Raw genomic sequence first — 15502 nt, 5'->3', positions numbered from 1 at the left:
GTGAAAGAGCAGAGACATTGCAGATGAGTTTTTGTTTACATGTGTACATGCGTATATGCCCTTGAACAAAATGTGGCTCTCTGGATGGGGCCCAGTGGAAAGGAAGCATCAAAAAACTTTTTCTCAGGTTCCTTGTATAGTAGAAAAAAAAATGTTAAACTCCTTGATTCGGCCCATCCAAACAAAATTCCATTATCAACGTGAAATTTCTCTTCAAAATCAGCAACACATGAAATATGAGTGAACCTAGGAAAGGAAAGTTACTTCATGTTTCTCTCATGGGTTTTCCTGATAATAATTGCCTGTGTTTTTCCATTTACCCTTAGCTTCGTCAGACACCCTTCACTGCTTCCATAGATCATCCTACCAGAGGTCACAGATCACCCAGAACCTACAGAAACAGGAAATCAAACTTCCTGAGTCCACTACAAAACACAGAAACCTGTTTCCTCTACACATCTCAAATTGGCAAAGCTCTGTCTTAGCAGATTCAGTGTGGAAGCAGCCATCGAAAAGGCTAGAAGGACTTTATCCCCCTCCCAATTTCACATGAGCTTTCTAGCTTCAAACTACTGAAATGAAAGGAGCAAGGCTATTCATCCTGCTTTCTAGTTTATGGAGTGGGGGGATTGGGCATAACAACACTACACATACTTGGACTACACCCGAGGATGAGAACTCCCGGAACTCCCAGACCTCTGCTCCGGTTCCTCTAAGCAAAATACAAAGTCTTCAGGTGCTGCCAACCACCCAGATCACATCAGTGGAGATGGCCACAGCTCCCGAGGTAAGCACTTCCGAAGAGAGTCTTCTGAAATCAACACTGCTTCCCTCAGAGACAAGTGCATCTCCCGAGCGTGTGAAAAACCAAACTCTCACACCCACACGGAAGACAGAAGCGGTACTGAAGTTACAAACCCTTGCCCTCACAACCAAATCAAGCATCAGGTTCAGTCCTAAAGCAGAGTCAGTGGTCCTTTCCAACTCCACCCTGAAATTTCTTCAGAGCTTTGCCAGAAAGTCGAATGAACAAGCCATTTCTCTAAACTCGGATAGAGGCGCGGGAAATCGATCCCCACGGGAAACGTACCTCAGCAGAGGGGACAGCCCTGGAAGCCAAAGAACCAGCTACCAAAAATCAAGCTTTGAAACAACTAGAGGAAAGTAAGAAACATTCTTTTTTTTTTCTTTCTAACTATAAGGTTTATAAGATTGCAAGCTAACAGTTGTCTCACTTCCAGAAAAGGATTTCATGTCCAAGATGAAACCAGATCATATTTCAGTTAGGTGAGGTAATTAAGTGTTACCTTATCTAAAAGGGAAAAGATGAACAAACAAAACGCAGCAATTTATTTTAATTGAAGTGGTTGAAGTTACTAATAGAGGTGCTTTAACTGGGGATAGTCGGTAACAAACAATGTAACCTCACAGTGACTGTTAGTTAATTCAGATCAAGGGTATGTTGGTTGTGCTCAGAACTACACGCACACCATGAAAGAAAAAATGTCATTACTGTTAAGGTGTGAACAGATTTAAAAACTGAAACAGCCTGTGCTGTGGAAAGTATATGGTTATCAAGCTCAAACTAAGCAGAGCTAGGTTGGAATCCTGGCTCCAGTACTGTCTAGATCCTTGGCTTGAGCAAGTCAATTGATGTCCCTGAATCTCAGTTTCTTCATTTGTAAAATACAGATATGGTATAACGAGTACAGATAAAAATACCAACTTTGCAGGGCTGTCGTGCAAGATTCAAATTAATGAGATGTGCTTAGACACACGCTTCTCACAGAATAGGTACTCAACAAGTCATATTTTACTAGTACCATTATACTGAATTATGCCATCATTATCAATGTGTTGACTAGAAAGGCCAATTTTTCAAATTGATTTTGATTTAAAATTAGAGAAAATTCAATTTGAATTGTTGAAGCAAAATAATAAAACAAAGCTTAAAAGAGTATCATTAAAGAAGTCTTTCAAAAGGACCAAAAAACAAAAACCCTGGAAAATGCACGTCAATGTTCTATTCATTTAATGTTCAAAGTTAAACACCTGACTATAAAAAATAATTCGAGTTAATAATAGCAACTGACACCTGCTATGAAAGGCATTGTGTTAACACTGTTGTTGATATAAACATGAGACACTGGGAAGCATATAAGCCAATAGATTTATATTTATGTATTCTTTATTATTCAAATCCATTTTTCACTGTATTTCAAAGGTTATGGAATTTTTTAAAACATGAAACTAAAGTTGATTTTATAAAAACTTATTAACATGGTGGAATTTGGAACATGCCAATTTACTGTAAAAACAAATGCTACAGATTACAAAATGTTCAACTTAGGATAGATAGACTGCCTAAAACAGACATTTTAACAGATATAAATTAAACTTTCTCATGTTTAGGAACAACAGAATGTGGTCTATTAAGTAAAAAATGTAATTTATTGAGAGTCTTTTCTGAGTCATGTATAAGATCATTTCTCTTAATCATATTTTGTTAGACTATGATTTAATTTTTTAAACCAATTATATAGAAATCTTAGTTATTCATAGGAAATGATTTGAACCTTTTAGAGATGTTATTATAAAGGGATTTTCCAATAGACTAGTAAATATAACCAAAAGAAGGGAACAGTTGAAAGTAAAATACCAATTAAATTTTACATAGCATATAGAAAGTGGCATATGGTTGTTTCATAATTAGAACTAGTAATTGATAATTTAATGAATACTAGTTTTTAAATAAATGCTATTTGTTTTATCCAAAAACCTCACTGTCAAAGCTTATGAACCCTTACTTATTTGATGACTGTTTATACATTGCTGGTCTCGGGGGAAACATAGAATTTTTCAAATAAAAATAATTCCTGCTCCCAAGGAATGTGTTATATAAAAAGAAAGCACCAACATATCTCAGATTTTTAAAAATTCATTATATGTTAGGAGGAAACAAGATATTAAAGGTGTAACTTGCTGAGCAGAACTCCATCCCATGCATTTTCCAATGAAAAAAATCTTAAATTATTTCTAGAGAAAAGAACTAACTGTACTTAGAGATTCTACATCCTGAGGTCCTAGAGAGCTAAGGTTCTCTTTGGTAATACTTTTCTTTTATAAATTTATTTATTTTTGGCTGCATTGGGTCTTTGTTGCTGTGCACGGGCTTTCTCTAGTTGCTGCGAGCAGGGGCTGCTCTTTGTTGTGGTGCGCGGGCTTCTCATTGCAGTGGCTTCTCTTGTTGCGGAGCACGGGCTCTAGAGCACACGGGCTTCAGTAGCTGTGGCATGTGGGCTCAGTAGTTGTGGCTCGTGGGCTCTAGAGCGCAGGCTCAGTAGTTGTGGTGCACGTGCTTAGTTGCTCCGCGGCATGTGGGATCTTCCCGGACCAGGGCTCAAACCCGTGTCCCCTGCATTGGCAGGCAGATTCCTAACCACTGCACCACCAGGGAAGTCCCGGTAATACTTTTCATTAAGTATTCATTCATTAAGTAATACTTCATTAAGTCCCAGACTTCTTACTCATTAGCCATGCAATTGATAATGGTATTAGAGAAAACTTAGGTCCATCTATTATGGCCACAGTGCTGATGCAAAGAAGCCTTGGTAAGGTCAAAAGAGGTCTTTCATATTTTTGTTTGATTAGCAAATAATAATAATAGCAAACACTTTACGGCATTTTTCCTAGTACTGTACTATTCTGAGTGTGTGTGTGTGTATATATATATACACACACACACACACACTCGCATATTTTCAATCCTTTAATCATAACCATAATTCCATGAAGAAGATTCTGTTACTGTTTCATTATAGAGAGGTTAAGAAAATTAACTAGGGTCACTTAGCTAGTAAATCCCAGGACAAAAATTCAAACCCAGGCTGGCTGGCTTCAGAGACGTAGCTCTCAATCTGTACATTATACTCCTTCAGCAAATACAGTCTATTATCCCAACTGGGAAAATACAAGTGGCCAGTTTCTTTCCCCACTTCTTAGGCTTCAGAGGCTATTCTTTGCCTCCAGAATAAATTCCAGATTTCATTCCTAGTCGGTCGTACAACGCCATCCTTGATCTGGCTCCTGCCTACTTCCCCAGCCTCATCTTCTGTGACTTTCTGGCCATGAAAATTTGTAGTTTTCTAGTCCACAATATGCTGTTTGTTAAACCTATCTTTGTTCCCTGTTTGTCCCTCTGGCTAGCATGGTCTTCTTTTCCCATCACCTACTTCTTTTACACCTGATAATACCTCCAGGATGCTTTCTCAGGCTCAGTTATGTGGCCCTTCTAACTGTTCACATACCTCTCTTCGAATTCTTCTATCACCGCACTTACAATGGTATGTTATAATTACAGTGAACTTGTGATCTCCTTGCATTTAGGGACAGATTTCCAGTGCTAGTAAAGTGTTTGGTTTACAATAAGTATACAGTATTTAACAAGCTGAATGTAAAGTTTATGGATCTATATGTGAATGTATAGATGAATCCTTCCCAAAGAAATATTTCTGTATAATAAAACCTTGTTGACTTGGGATAAACTCATCTTAGGTTTTGGGTTTTTTTTCTTACTATTTTTGGAATTTTATAGTGGTTCTATGTAAAAGGAATACTTCTGTCAATAGAATTTTTCTGGCATATTTTTGTCTCATCTTGTACTTTCCCTCATCTTACCACCACAGGAACTCCTGGCTACACCAGAGCTGTGGTTTCCTGTCTGGAACAGTGGGTGTTGGTCAGTGACCAAGCACTTTGAAACAGGCAGGATAAAAAGAAGAAATTGGGATTAATGCTTTTAGGTATTGAACCGATATTTGCTGAGGACCTAATATGTCCCGAGCATTGTGCTTGTGCTGAGGGTAAAACAGTGAAGACAAACTCCCACCTGTTCTGTCCTCATGGAATCTGCAGTCCAGTGGGAAAAGGGCATGGGGAGGAAAAACAGTACATCACAAATGCTGATGCTGAATCAAAATGGTGATGAACAAACATTCTGAACGAAGTTTATGAGAGTACATAACAGAATGAGTGGTCTACCCTGGAGGTTATGAGCTTTCCCTGAGAGGATAGTAGGTGAAACGAGATATTGATAGGCATTAACTGCCTACCTAACTTCTCTCACAATCCCAACCCCTGCACACATGTACTTGAATCTTCATCTCAGTGAACAGCTAGTTCCATAACTAGAAACCTTGGGTATACACTTTACACTTTTTCTCTCTTGTCCTTTATATAATCAATCAAGAAGTCTTCTTGGTGTTCCCTCCAATATCCCCCAAATCTGCCAGCTTCTCTCCACCTTCACCACACCATGTTATTCTCAACCAACATTATCTACTACTTAGTCTCCTAACTTGTCCACGTTTCCACTCTTGCCTCTACACGTGTGAGATCTTTCAAACTTTTTTTTATTGAATACTTTGGACATAGAACATTGTATACATTTAAGGTATTTAAACTTTAATTCAGGTTAATGCGTTTCATTGGATGTAAGACTTCATCTATTGTGATGTGATTTTATGTACTAATCAGAAAGTATGACGTTATTTAAAGTGTTCAGATTTATCTCAGAGTTTTTATATCACTTTTGCCTCCTTGAAATGAAGATATAAATGAAACTGGTTAAGACATTTCTAAGGCAATGACAAAAACTACCGTCTGACTAGTAGTGACTAAAATATATCATTGATTTCAAAATATATTCCTGATTTCAGAGATGTTTTAAAACCTGTGAAATTTAGTATTTTGCTCACATGCTCAAAATCACTTAGTAGCTTTCCAATACATTTAGAGTAAAATCCTAAATCCTTACCATGCACACAGGGTCCTGCTTGACATGACCCCTGCCTATCTTTATGATCTCATTTTCTACCATGCTCCAAGCTCACTCCACTCAATCTCCTCCAGCCACACTGGCCTTCCTCCTGGTTACTGACCATGTCAAGTTAATACATATCTCAAGGAAACTCCTGTTTGCTCTTGAGAGAATGCTCTTCCCTCAGCATTTAGACAAATGACTCCTTTTCTTATGCAATTTGAGCTTTAATGTCCCTCCCTCAAGTAGACCTTCTCCGACCACCCAATGGAAAGTTGCCATCCTTATCTTATCACCCTTAATTTTTCTTCAGAGCATTTATTTGAAATTATTGGGTCTATTTATGCAGACAGTTGTGTATTTTATATTTTTCCACAAAATACATTCTGTGAAAATAGGACCCTTGACCTTCTTACTTATTATTATTCTATTCACTGCCAACAATAGTCCCCTGCACATAGAGAGAGCTCCACAAAACTCTGTGGAATGACTGATTATTGGATAGATTTGGAGTTCACAGTGGAGATAAAGACTAGAAATATAAGTTTGGGAAATATGAGAACTATAGAAATATGGATGCTCAATTGAGGAGTTTTTCTTTCTTTCTGTCTTTCTTTTTTTTAACGAAAGGGAGGAGGGAGAGAGGGCAGAAATCAGAGCTCTTTCAGAGAGTTTCCCACTTACTTGTTTGTCATTGTATTTGATTTTGCATAAAGAATGACCATAAATATGGTAAAATGTTAATGAAAGGGCCAGAAGGGAAAAGTTGAATATGAAACAAGATGAATACTATATTTGCTGAGTTTATTGACTTTATTTATTTTAGAATTTCACTTGTTTATTCTTTCTATAAGCTATATAACTTGCTTTATGTACAAATAGGTGGCTCAAGTTAAATGAATTCTGATTTCTAATATGTCTAACATGATAAATTCTACAAGTCTTTTATTAAACCACTTGTAATAGAAAATTTAAAATTTAAAATTTAATGGTTTAAAATTACAAAAACTAACCATTAAATTAACTCTGCTGCCTATTGTAATATGCATTTTTCTGCTTAATTCTGTAAATTATGAGGTTTTAAATATGAAAAATCTGGTCAATTAAATTCAGATGCCATCTTAGTCCATTCAGGCTGTTATAACAAAATGAGCGACTGGGTTCCTTATAAACAACAGAAATTTATTTCTCACAGTTCTGGAAGCTGGAAACCCAGGAACGGGTTGCCAGCATGGCCTTTTTCAGATTCCCGACTTCTCATTGTACTCCCACATTGTGGAAGGCATGAGGGATCTCTCTAGGGCCACTTTTATAAGGGCACTAAGCCCTTATACCTAGCCACCTCCCAAAATCCCCATCTCTCAATATTATCATAATGGGAATTTGGATGTCAACAAATGAATTTTGGGGGGACACAAACATTCAGGCTTTATCGTGTGTAGTTGGCAAAGTTCTTATCAGTGGCCTAGTAGCATCCAAGGGGATTATTCTCACATGCTGTTAAATTCTAAAAAGAAACACACCATTATATTAAAGAGTATTTTTTATGTCCTTGAGAAATAAATGTATCTACTACATTACTGCCAGTGAAAATACTAAAGTATATTCTGTATCTCAGTTTTTTCTCATTAATCGTTTCCTTTTTTATTTCTTTGATATTTCTACTCACTAAATTGCTGCTGAATATACACATACATATTGTATGATACATGCCAGAATTTAAGGAGTGCTTATACAGTCTAGGTGATTAAACAAGAAATGTTTGTACACCTTCTGTTTCTTTAAATACCAAAATATTAATTTAAAAATGTGTTATTTCAGGAAATGCTAAAACAGTCAGTTTACAGGAACAACTGGTTTAAGTATAGAATTAAGCATCACAGCACCTATTAGCCTGCCTTTCCTGAGGCTCTGTGGTCTGCACACTGGGAAAGTCTGACACCTACTGGAATAGAATTTACAATGTCCCTGAATACGTTGAAGTAAGAGGATGGGGAAAAGAAACAAAAAAATAAAATTAGGTAAAATAAAACAAATTTGTGAAAAAAGTTTAATTAAGGTAACTTTAAGAATTGTTTCTTAGGTATAACATATGTATGTTTATATCTAATTCAGTGTACCTCTTAAAAATGTACTGTCATTGGCTTTAAAACTTTGAAAATAGGTTGGATCCAAAAAGCAAACTCCATGCACATCCTGAGAGGGGGACACACTCAGCTCATTCTCCTAAAATTTTACACTGAGAAATTATTATTAGTATTATTATTGTATGTACACAATGATTTGTGACTCTGAGGTACTATACAGCGTATATCATTAAAAACTCAATTACATACTACACTGTGCCCACCATGGAAGGCAAATCAGTGATGCCTGACAAAAGATTTTCATTGCAAAAGTTGGTATATAAAAGGGGTTTCATCTTAAAAACTAAATTAACCAGAAAATTAAAGTATCAGAAATTCCCCGTAATCTGAGCTTTTCATGATTGCCTCTCAAGATTTGTTTCAAATATTTACATGACTCTTTTATAAAACTAATACTTCTATCCTAGTTTATATATTATGTAGACTTTTGAAAAAGGATGGCCTATATAAAGGTATTTACACTAAAATAAAATGAACCACAATATTTTTTTAATTTGAAAACAGTAATTTTCTTAAGGAGATTTGTATCAAGATGGACTTATCTTTTGGACTAATAGCCAAAACTAAATATAAAAAGTCTAATGCTTTATTTGTGTGTGATTTACATATTAAGAATCTTTTTACTAAATCTAAATGCTTACTTCCAATTTCTGTTAATATTTCTTTCACACTGGGTATATTTCCTTTCTCATTTATGACTGATGAACTACCTGTAAATCCTGGTCTCTCATAATAATTAATAATTAATAATTTCATCTTTTCTTTTTAGTTTGATTGAAAAAAATAAAGATTCCTATAAAAATTACATAACATTTAGGAAGTATTTTTGTTCATAACTACTTAAGACTATAGAGACATTTAGAATCTATTTCTTCTGAGAGCTAAGCCTCTTCATATGAATTGAACAACACCAATAATAGTCTTCTGTCATGGTTTTCTGGAACTTATTATTGACCTGATATACATAAGCAATTATGGTAAAGATGAATTTATCAGGTCATTACAGAAACAAGAAAGGAGCAATCTCTACTGGTGTACGAGGCCAAAAACAAAATGGGAGATATATACATACACATATATAGCTATATAGATACCTATGCCCTTCATAAAAAATCCTACTGAGCTCTCTGAATCATCTAGGCATTACCAGCAGCAGCGTTTTACATATATTAAGTCATTTAATCTCACAACAATCCTGTGAGGTAGGTAGGTAATATTATTATATTTATTGTATCGATGAGGAAGTCACATTTAACAAACAAGCTAATGGCTAATAAGTTGTTTCATTTTCTCTTGTTCCTCATTGAATCCCTAAGTTCATCTCAATACGGGATGACAGGAAACAAAGCCAAAATGTCCTTAAATACATCATCTCCCCAAGCAGAAAATCTTCTCCAACTTCCAAGAGAAAATTACATATCATTGGCTAGTTTATGGAGGGGATTTTGCTGGTTTACCTTGATTTCTAGTGAATAGCCTCAGGACTTGGTATTTTCATGCTATTGTGTCAATTCAAATCACAGGTTATGAATATGAATGTTTAAACATTGTCTTCTACGAACAGGATGACAAGCAATTTATTAATCTGTGCTCTAAGGACTAGTATAAATAAATAACATTAATTCTTAGATTGACGTCTTCTATTTCTTAAGGAAAATATTTGTCATGGTCATTATTTAAATGAATCCTTTGTTGCTTCAGTCCACTCTCAATTCAGGATAAGAATGGATATGTTTGGACCAGGGTTTGGTCAGGGTACACTTCAAATGGCAAATGACCAATTCACGGAATCTTTGTTTTTAATTTAGTGTTTTCACGGCTCCTTGGAAGACTGGATTTCTAAAATGTTTCAATCAAAAGTACAGTGATTGTTTACTTACAATGCTTTTCTTAGTTCATTATCCACAAGACTTCAAGTTGTCTATGTCAAAATAGAATCCTTTCCTCCCTTTTGTTTTGTAAGTTCTGCAAGCCAGGCTCATGTTCATAAATAACAAAAGATGTCTGCTTTTTCTTCAAACAAACATTTTACCTATTAACTTGGAAAATCCAAAGGATCAATACAAGGTTTTTTCAGTACATGTTGCCGCACAAAAGCAACACTGTTATTACCATTAAAGAGAATCCCAAATGCAGCCTGCTGTTTGGAGTGTTTGGACCCCACAGAAAGCTCAATACTTCAAAGAAACTGCCCTCTGTCTGCCATAATCACTCTGGAAAGGTACAAAGGATTTCTAGATTTAAGCAAAAATACTTGTCTGGGGTCATTACATTTGCTTTTATACTGGCCTGTCACTATTTCACCATGCTGAACTTTCTGTTTTTAAACTTATATTTTCAGATTATTACGTTTTAAATTTATATTTACATTTTAAACTTCTCTTAATGAGCTTATTTCATCGGTGGCACAAAACTAATTACAAGTCACACCAGGGGCTCTTTGGCTGTGGATTGTTCTTCCAATTGACACTGGATCAAAGATTGCTGGGCCACTGGCAATCTGCTTTTTTGCCTACTCAACTATTTTAGTCATGAAATGGTTTTACTATTTAGGGTTTTAAACAATCTCCGCAGGTGACACTGATTTATTCTCACAAACAATATCTTTCTGTTTGTCAATCTATCTTTCTAACAACCATCTCTTTTCTTTTTTTTCAGTACCCAGGGTATGTAGGAACGGTGGTACTTTTTTCCTGCCTCACCCTGTGCCCTCCATAGTCATTCAGCCAATGCTCACGTGACAGATAATTTGTGCTTCTGATGAAGTTAGACATTCTCTGTAATTAGGATAATCAGTGGATTTGCAGGAGAAATCTATTTTTAAAATATCCCTTTATCATGGTGTCTTTATTAATTTAAAAATTTTTATTTCCTGTTTTTGCTGTACTTAGTTTCACATTATTTTTCCAAGTATCACCATGCTTGAACAAAATGTACCAATGTGTCTTTTTATGCCTTTATGGAACTGAATTTTCAAAAGAACCTTGCACAATAAGCTGTATAGTGCTCTATTTATCTGCCTTAGACAGATGAATGACTGAGTCAGCTTTATTTGTAGAGGGACATTTTGGTCCAAAGAGGCCTAAATATTCCAAAGCAGATGTTTACTAACTTTAGTGACTCTACTCTGGGGAAAAATGTGTTCAATCTTTGTTTTTTAACATTTAGGTTGACTTTTGCATTATTTTAATTATAATAATAATTATTATTTTAAGCAGCATAGAGTTCTTATGTTTTACTGATTTAGTGGCGTACATCTCATATTAATTTGAACTCATAGTGATTTGATTTTACAGTCACGTAGCATTTCCTTTAGTACTATATTTTGTAAATCATTTCTGCCTCTACCCTCGATTAAAAAAACCTCCGAAAACAAATGAGAGGGAAGAATATAAATTTAACATAACAAGGTACATATTCACAATAGGGAAAAAATGACAGAAACAGAAAAGTAAAGAGAAAAAAAATCATGCTATAATCCAATCATTCAATCTATAGTTATTAAGAACTTTCTACAGTTTAGCATAGGATGTTTTATAATAAAATAACTGGTATTACAACCAGAAATGAGGCTGATTTTTGTTTTCCTAAACAGTATCTATATGATTTTGGATGGTTTCTACCAGAATGTCATCTAAAAATAGGTATTTTAATAAAGGCTGTTTTTGTCTGATCATGGCATTTTTGTGGCAAATGGCCTACTTTGATGCTGTTAAAGTTTCTCAGCTTCACTGAAGCACAGTCAATTCATATTCCTCTACTATCTTATATGTTGAAGACTGTAAGCATACATGGATGGATATAAACAAAGGTTTTTAGAAACGGGCTTGAGAAAAGTTATGGATACAATATGGTCTAATTGATAAGACATGTGGATCAGAACAGCAATTCAGCTACATCTTTCTGTAAGGCAGGATTTATTTGTTATTCTTAATCATATCATTTAAAATTGTGCTATATTTGATACAAAGTAGATGTATTATAATACCTAATTTTACCATATGTATCCCTAACAGTGTATCATTCACTTTTATATTTTAGCTTTATGTAAGAAATAAACATTGTATGGTATTATTTCTGTAACTTGCTTGCATCACACAAGTTTATTATAAGTTAAATTTGGGTTATTGGATATTACAGTCCATTTGTTTAACTGGTGAATAATACCTATGTGTAAATATTTCAATGTATTTCTCCATTCTATGGTAAATGGACATTTAAACTACTTATAGGTTTTGATAGTTATGAATAATGCTTGCTACTATAAATACTCAGATAACATGATTCCTGGAACACAAGTGCAAGAGTTTCTCTAAAGTATATATCTAGAAGTGTAACTGCTGGGTCAGTATACGCATGTTCATTATTACATGATATTAACACACTGCTTTTCAAAGTGGTTTTACCATATATTTCTACCAACAGTATATATGAGTTCTCTATATCCTCTGAACACGTGAGATGGTCAAATTCTCAAAATTTGCTTATTTGGTGACATACAGCAAGAGCCTGGAAAGGCCTTTCCTAGCCTTCATGAATTGGGCCTGGTGTCAACCAGCAGCTTTACCAGAAACTCGAGGTCTGTGTGATGCAGCAATGTTGGCTGCATCTGGAAAACCCTTGAGTTCACGGGAGATGAAGGAAGGCACATCTGGGGACTCAAAGCACACTTCTTCCTTTATAGGAAGCACCTTGGCACACTAGAGGCTTGCCCCCCTCAAAGGCTTTCCCCCTTAGTGCTAGTTCTGAGGGGTTAGCCAGCCCCTCTGAGAATGGAGGTTTGGAGAGAAAGAGCACGTGTGTGAACACGAGACTCCTAAGCCACAGCTCGGTCAGTATTCCAGGTTTCAAACGCAAGAGCTGAGAACAGTCTGTGGGTTGCAAATCTCTAGAAAAGGACCTTCCCTCACTCCCCTCAAAAAGCAGAGGGAAATCAACCAGCCTCAAGAGGCATGAGAGAGAAAGCAAGAACCCGAGGGTTTAAGAACCCATTCCATCTCCTAATTTGGTTTCTGGAAAGAAGCAAGCCAATATAGCAGTGACTATCTACACCTTGGCTATAAGAATTCCCTGAGAAGCCACTGAGGACCAAGTCTCCAAGATGACTAGCTTGGACTTGAGGATTCACTTAGGGAACACTGGAAAGCTTTCCACTGGAGATGGCTGTCAGAACCGTAGGCTACATGCATGCTTCCCAGCTGCCAAGGAATCCGTCCAAGCAGTTCCAAGAGTGTAGCCAGTTTAGTCAGAGGACCCTAGTATTTCTCCCCCATGTACTGAGGTGGACTTGCCTACCACAGAGGAGCCTAGGAAAGTCCAGCCTCTGTTTCGCTCGCCACCCTGAAAAACATACCCAATAGGGAGGAGGGTTGAAGAGGTGACTGTATCCCCTTGAAGAAAGTGAAGTGGGGAGGCTGCCTGAGACTCAGAGCTGAATTTGACAGAGGATACAGGTTGAAATAATCAAGGCCTCACTTCTTTCTGAGCATGCTGGAGTTTAATCTTCATGGGAGAAGATCAAAATATTTTACCTCCCCAGCAGAGATCACAGATAAGCTAATCTAGACGTCTGGGCAATTTCCAGGTAGAATGCATTTAGGCCTCCATGTAGCCCATGGTATGTAGCACCACCACTGTTTGTTCCTCCTGGCAAAGTTTCCTTTTTACATACATATTTACACACTTAAAAGCAGTTCAATGCCTGCTGGCTTGGCTCATACAAAAGAGGGTTAAAACTCTCACTGAGGAAAAACCAAAATGTGCCCAATTGTATAAAGGCCTCTTCTCTTGCAAGAAACAGGGAGACAGCTGATTTCCTCCCATTTTTCCTCTTTTGCAAAAGAAGTCTTAATTGTAAGTTCGTGTTGTAATTCGAAGACCCATTCTCAGGCCATTTTCCCCGACTCTAGCCTATGTTGGAGCTAGGCAGTGTTACAAAAGAAAGTCATTTTCTTCTTTTTCATAACTCCAGTATACCATATACAGTAGGAAGTCATATAGAATTAAGAACATAATACGTTACCATTTATAGGATAAAAGCACGTAGCTAAAAGAGCCACATTATCAGAAAGGACAGGTACAAACTTACTGATAAGAGTTCTATATCCAGTTGATTCTTAGATATTATTTCCATTAGAAAACATTATCTCCATCTTCAAAATACTTCAACCCTCTCCAGCCACTCTCAAATGTGTTTAATACTTAAAGAGAATTCTTAGTGAGATTGTTGAAAATAGCTGTTATCAAGATTTGTCTGTGTTTTGGAAGATTTTTTTGCTTTGCTTTACAGTTGGCTAAACGTAGGCCAAGTCTGACCACCATATTTCTTATTTAAACTGCAAGTAATTATACACAATTCCTCTTTGTCCTGTTACTGCCTTAACAATCTCAACCTTTCTTAAATTCCTATTTGTCTAATAACATTGTCCCACTTGTTTTGTTTCTTTGGTCTCTGCCTTTCGTTAACTCACTCTAAAGACACAGGTGTGCTTGTTATTCCATGCTGACCACCAATTTGGAAATAGACGATTTTTCTCCTAGCTCCCATTTCACTAATTTGACTTCTTATGTTTCCTATTTATTTTTACTGTGCTTACTCCTTAGACTGACTGGTATGATCACATGTTTCTTCTTTTCCCTTCCTGTTAAATTAGCAAGTATATCGTTGACATACCCCATTTTGGAAGGGCTTTTTCTCGGGATGACCAGAGCAAAATGACACCAAAGAGGCGTCTTGGGTGGAACTTCCTCTAATCCAGGCACAGAACATGTTCTTCAGTGGAGAGTTTTCCTGATTTACAGTCCCTCATTTCTCCTTTACCCTCTCACACAACATGGTAATTGGGGCAGGTTCCATTAAGAACACACACCTGTATCTATACCTCCAGGCAATCCTATTAGGCATGGGTGAAAAACCAACCCCTGCGTAAAGCAAGATTTCTAGTCAGGCAGCAATATCTTACCTCCTGATTCAGAGGACTCTTCACTAATACCAGGTTTAATATTTTGCTACAGTCATCCACGAGCCAACCCCTTTTAACCGATCCTAACAAAACAGACATAGACAAACATGGACAAAGAAATCCAGAGTCTGAGGACTCAATCCTTTGAGTACCTCGGCAGCTGTAACCTTTTATATTGTCTCCCTTAGGGTGGGAATCTAACCCACAATGCTGAGGTTAATAGACAACTTTAGGTGCTGGCACATTTTAACAATGTTACTCACCCAAAAGACATCTGATCCAGGAGCGGTTTCTTCTCTCAAAAGTGAAAGCAGGGCTTCCCAGGTGGCGCAGTGGTTGAGAGTCCACCTGCCGATGCAGGGGACACGGGTTCGTGCCACGGTCTGGGAAGATCCCACGTGCCGCGGAGCGGCTGGGCCCGTGAGCCATGGCCGCTGAGCCTGCGTGTCCGGAGCCTGTGCTCCGCAACGGGAGAGGCCACAACAGTGAGAGGCCCGCGTATCGCAAAAAAAAAAAAAAAAAAAGTGGAAGTAGCACCAAGGAGCCTGGAGAGCAGCAGCGGGAAGCAGCAACGT

General features: G+C 36.9%; 1 protein-coding gene across 1 annotated transcript in view; it reads left to right on the top strand.

The window, feature by feature from the left end:
• The first annotated feature begins 559 nt into the window (after positions 1-559).
• MMRN1 (multimerin 1) overlaps positions 560-15502 on the top strand; it is a 64636-nt gene continuing 49693 nt past the window's right edge. The window contains exon 1 of the mRNA XM_082605794.1: positions 560-1164. Coding sequence (XP_082461920.1) covers positions 578-1164 — 587 coding nt within the window. The 5' untranslated portion in view covers positions 560-577. The remainder of the gene's footprint in view (positions 1165-15502) is intronic.

Source organism: Mesoplodon mirus, assembly GCF_964341445.2.
Source record: "Mesoplodon mirus genome assembly, chromosome: 2".
Taxonomy (NCBI): Eukaryota; Metazoa; Chordata; class Mammalia; order Artiodactyla; family Ziphiidae; genus Mesoplodon; species Mesoplodon mirus.
This window is presented reverse-complemented; position numbering and strand designations above follow the sequence as displayed.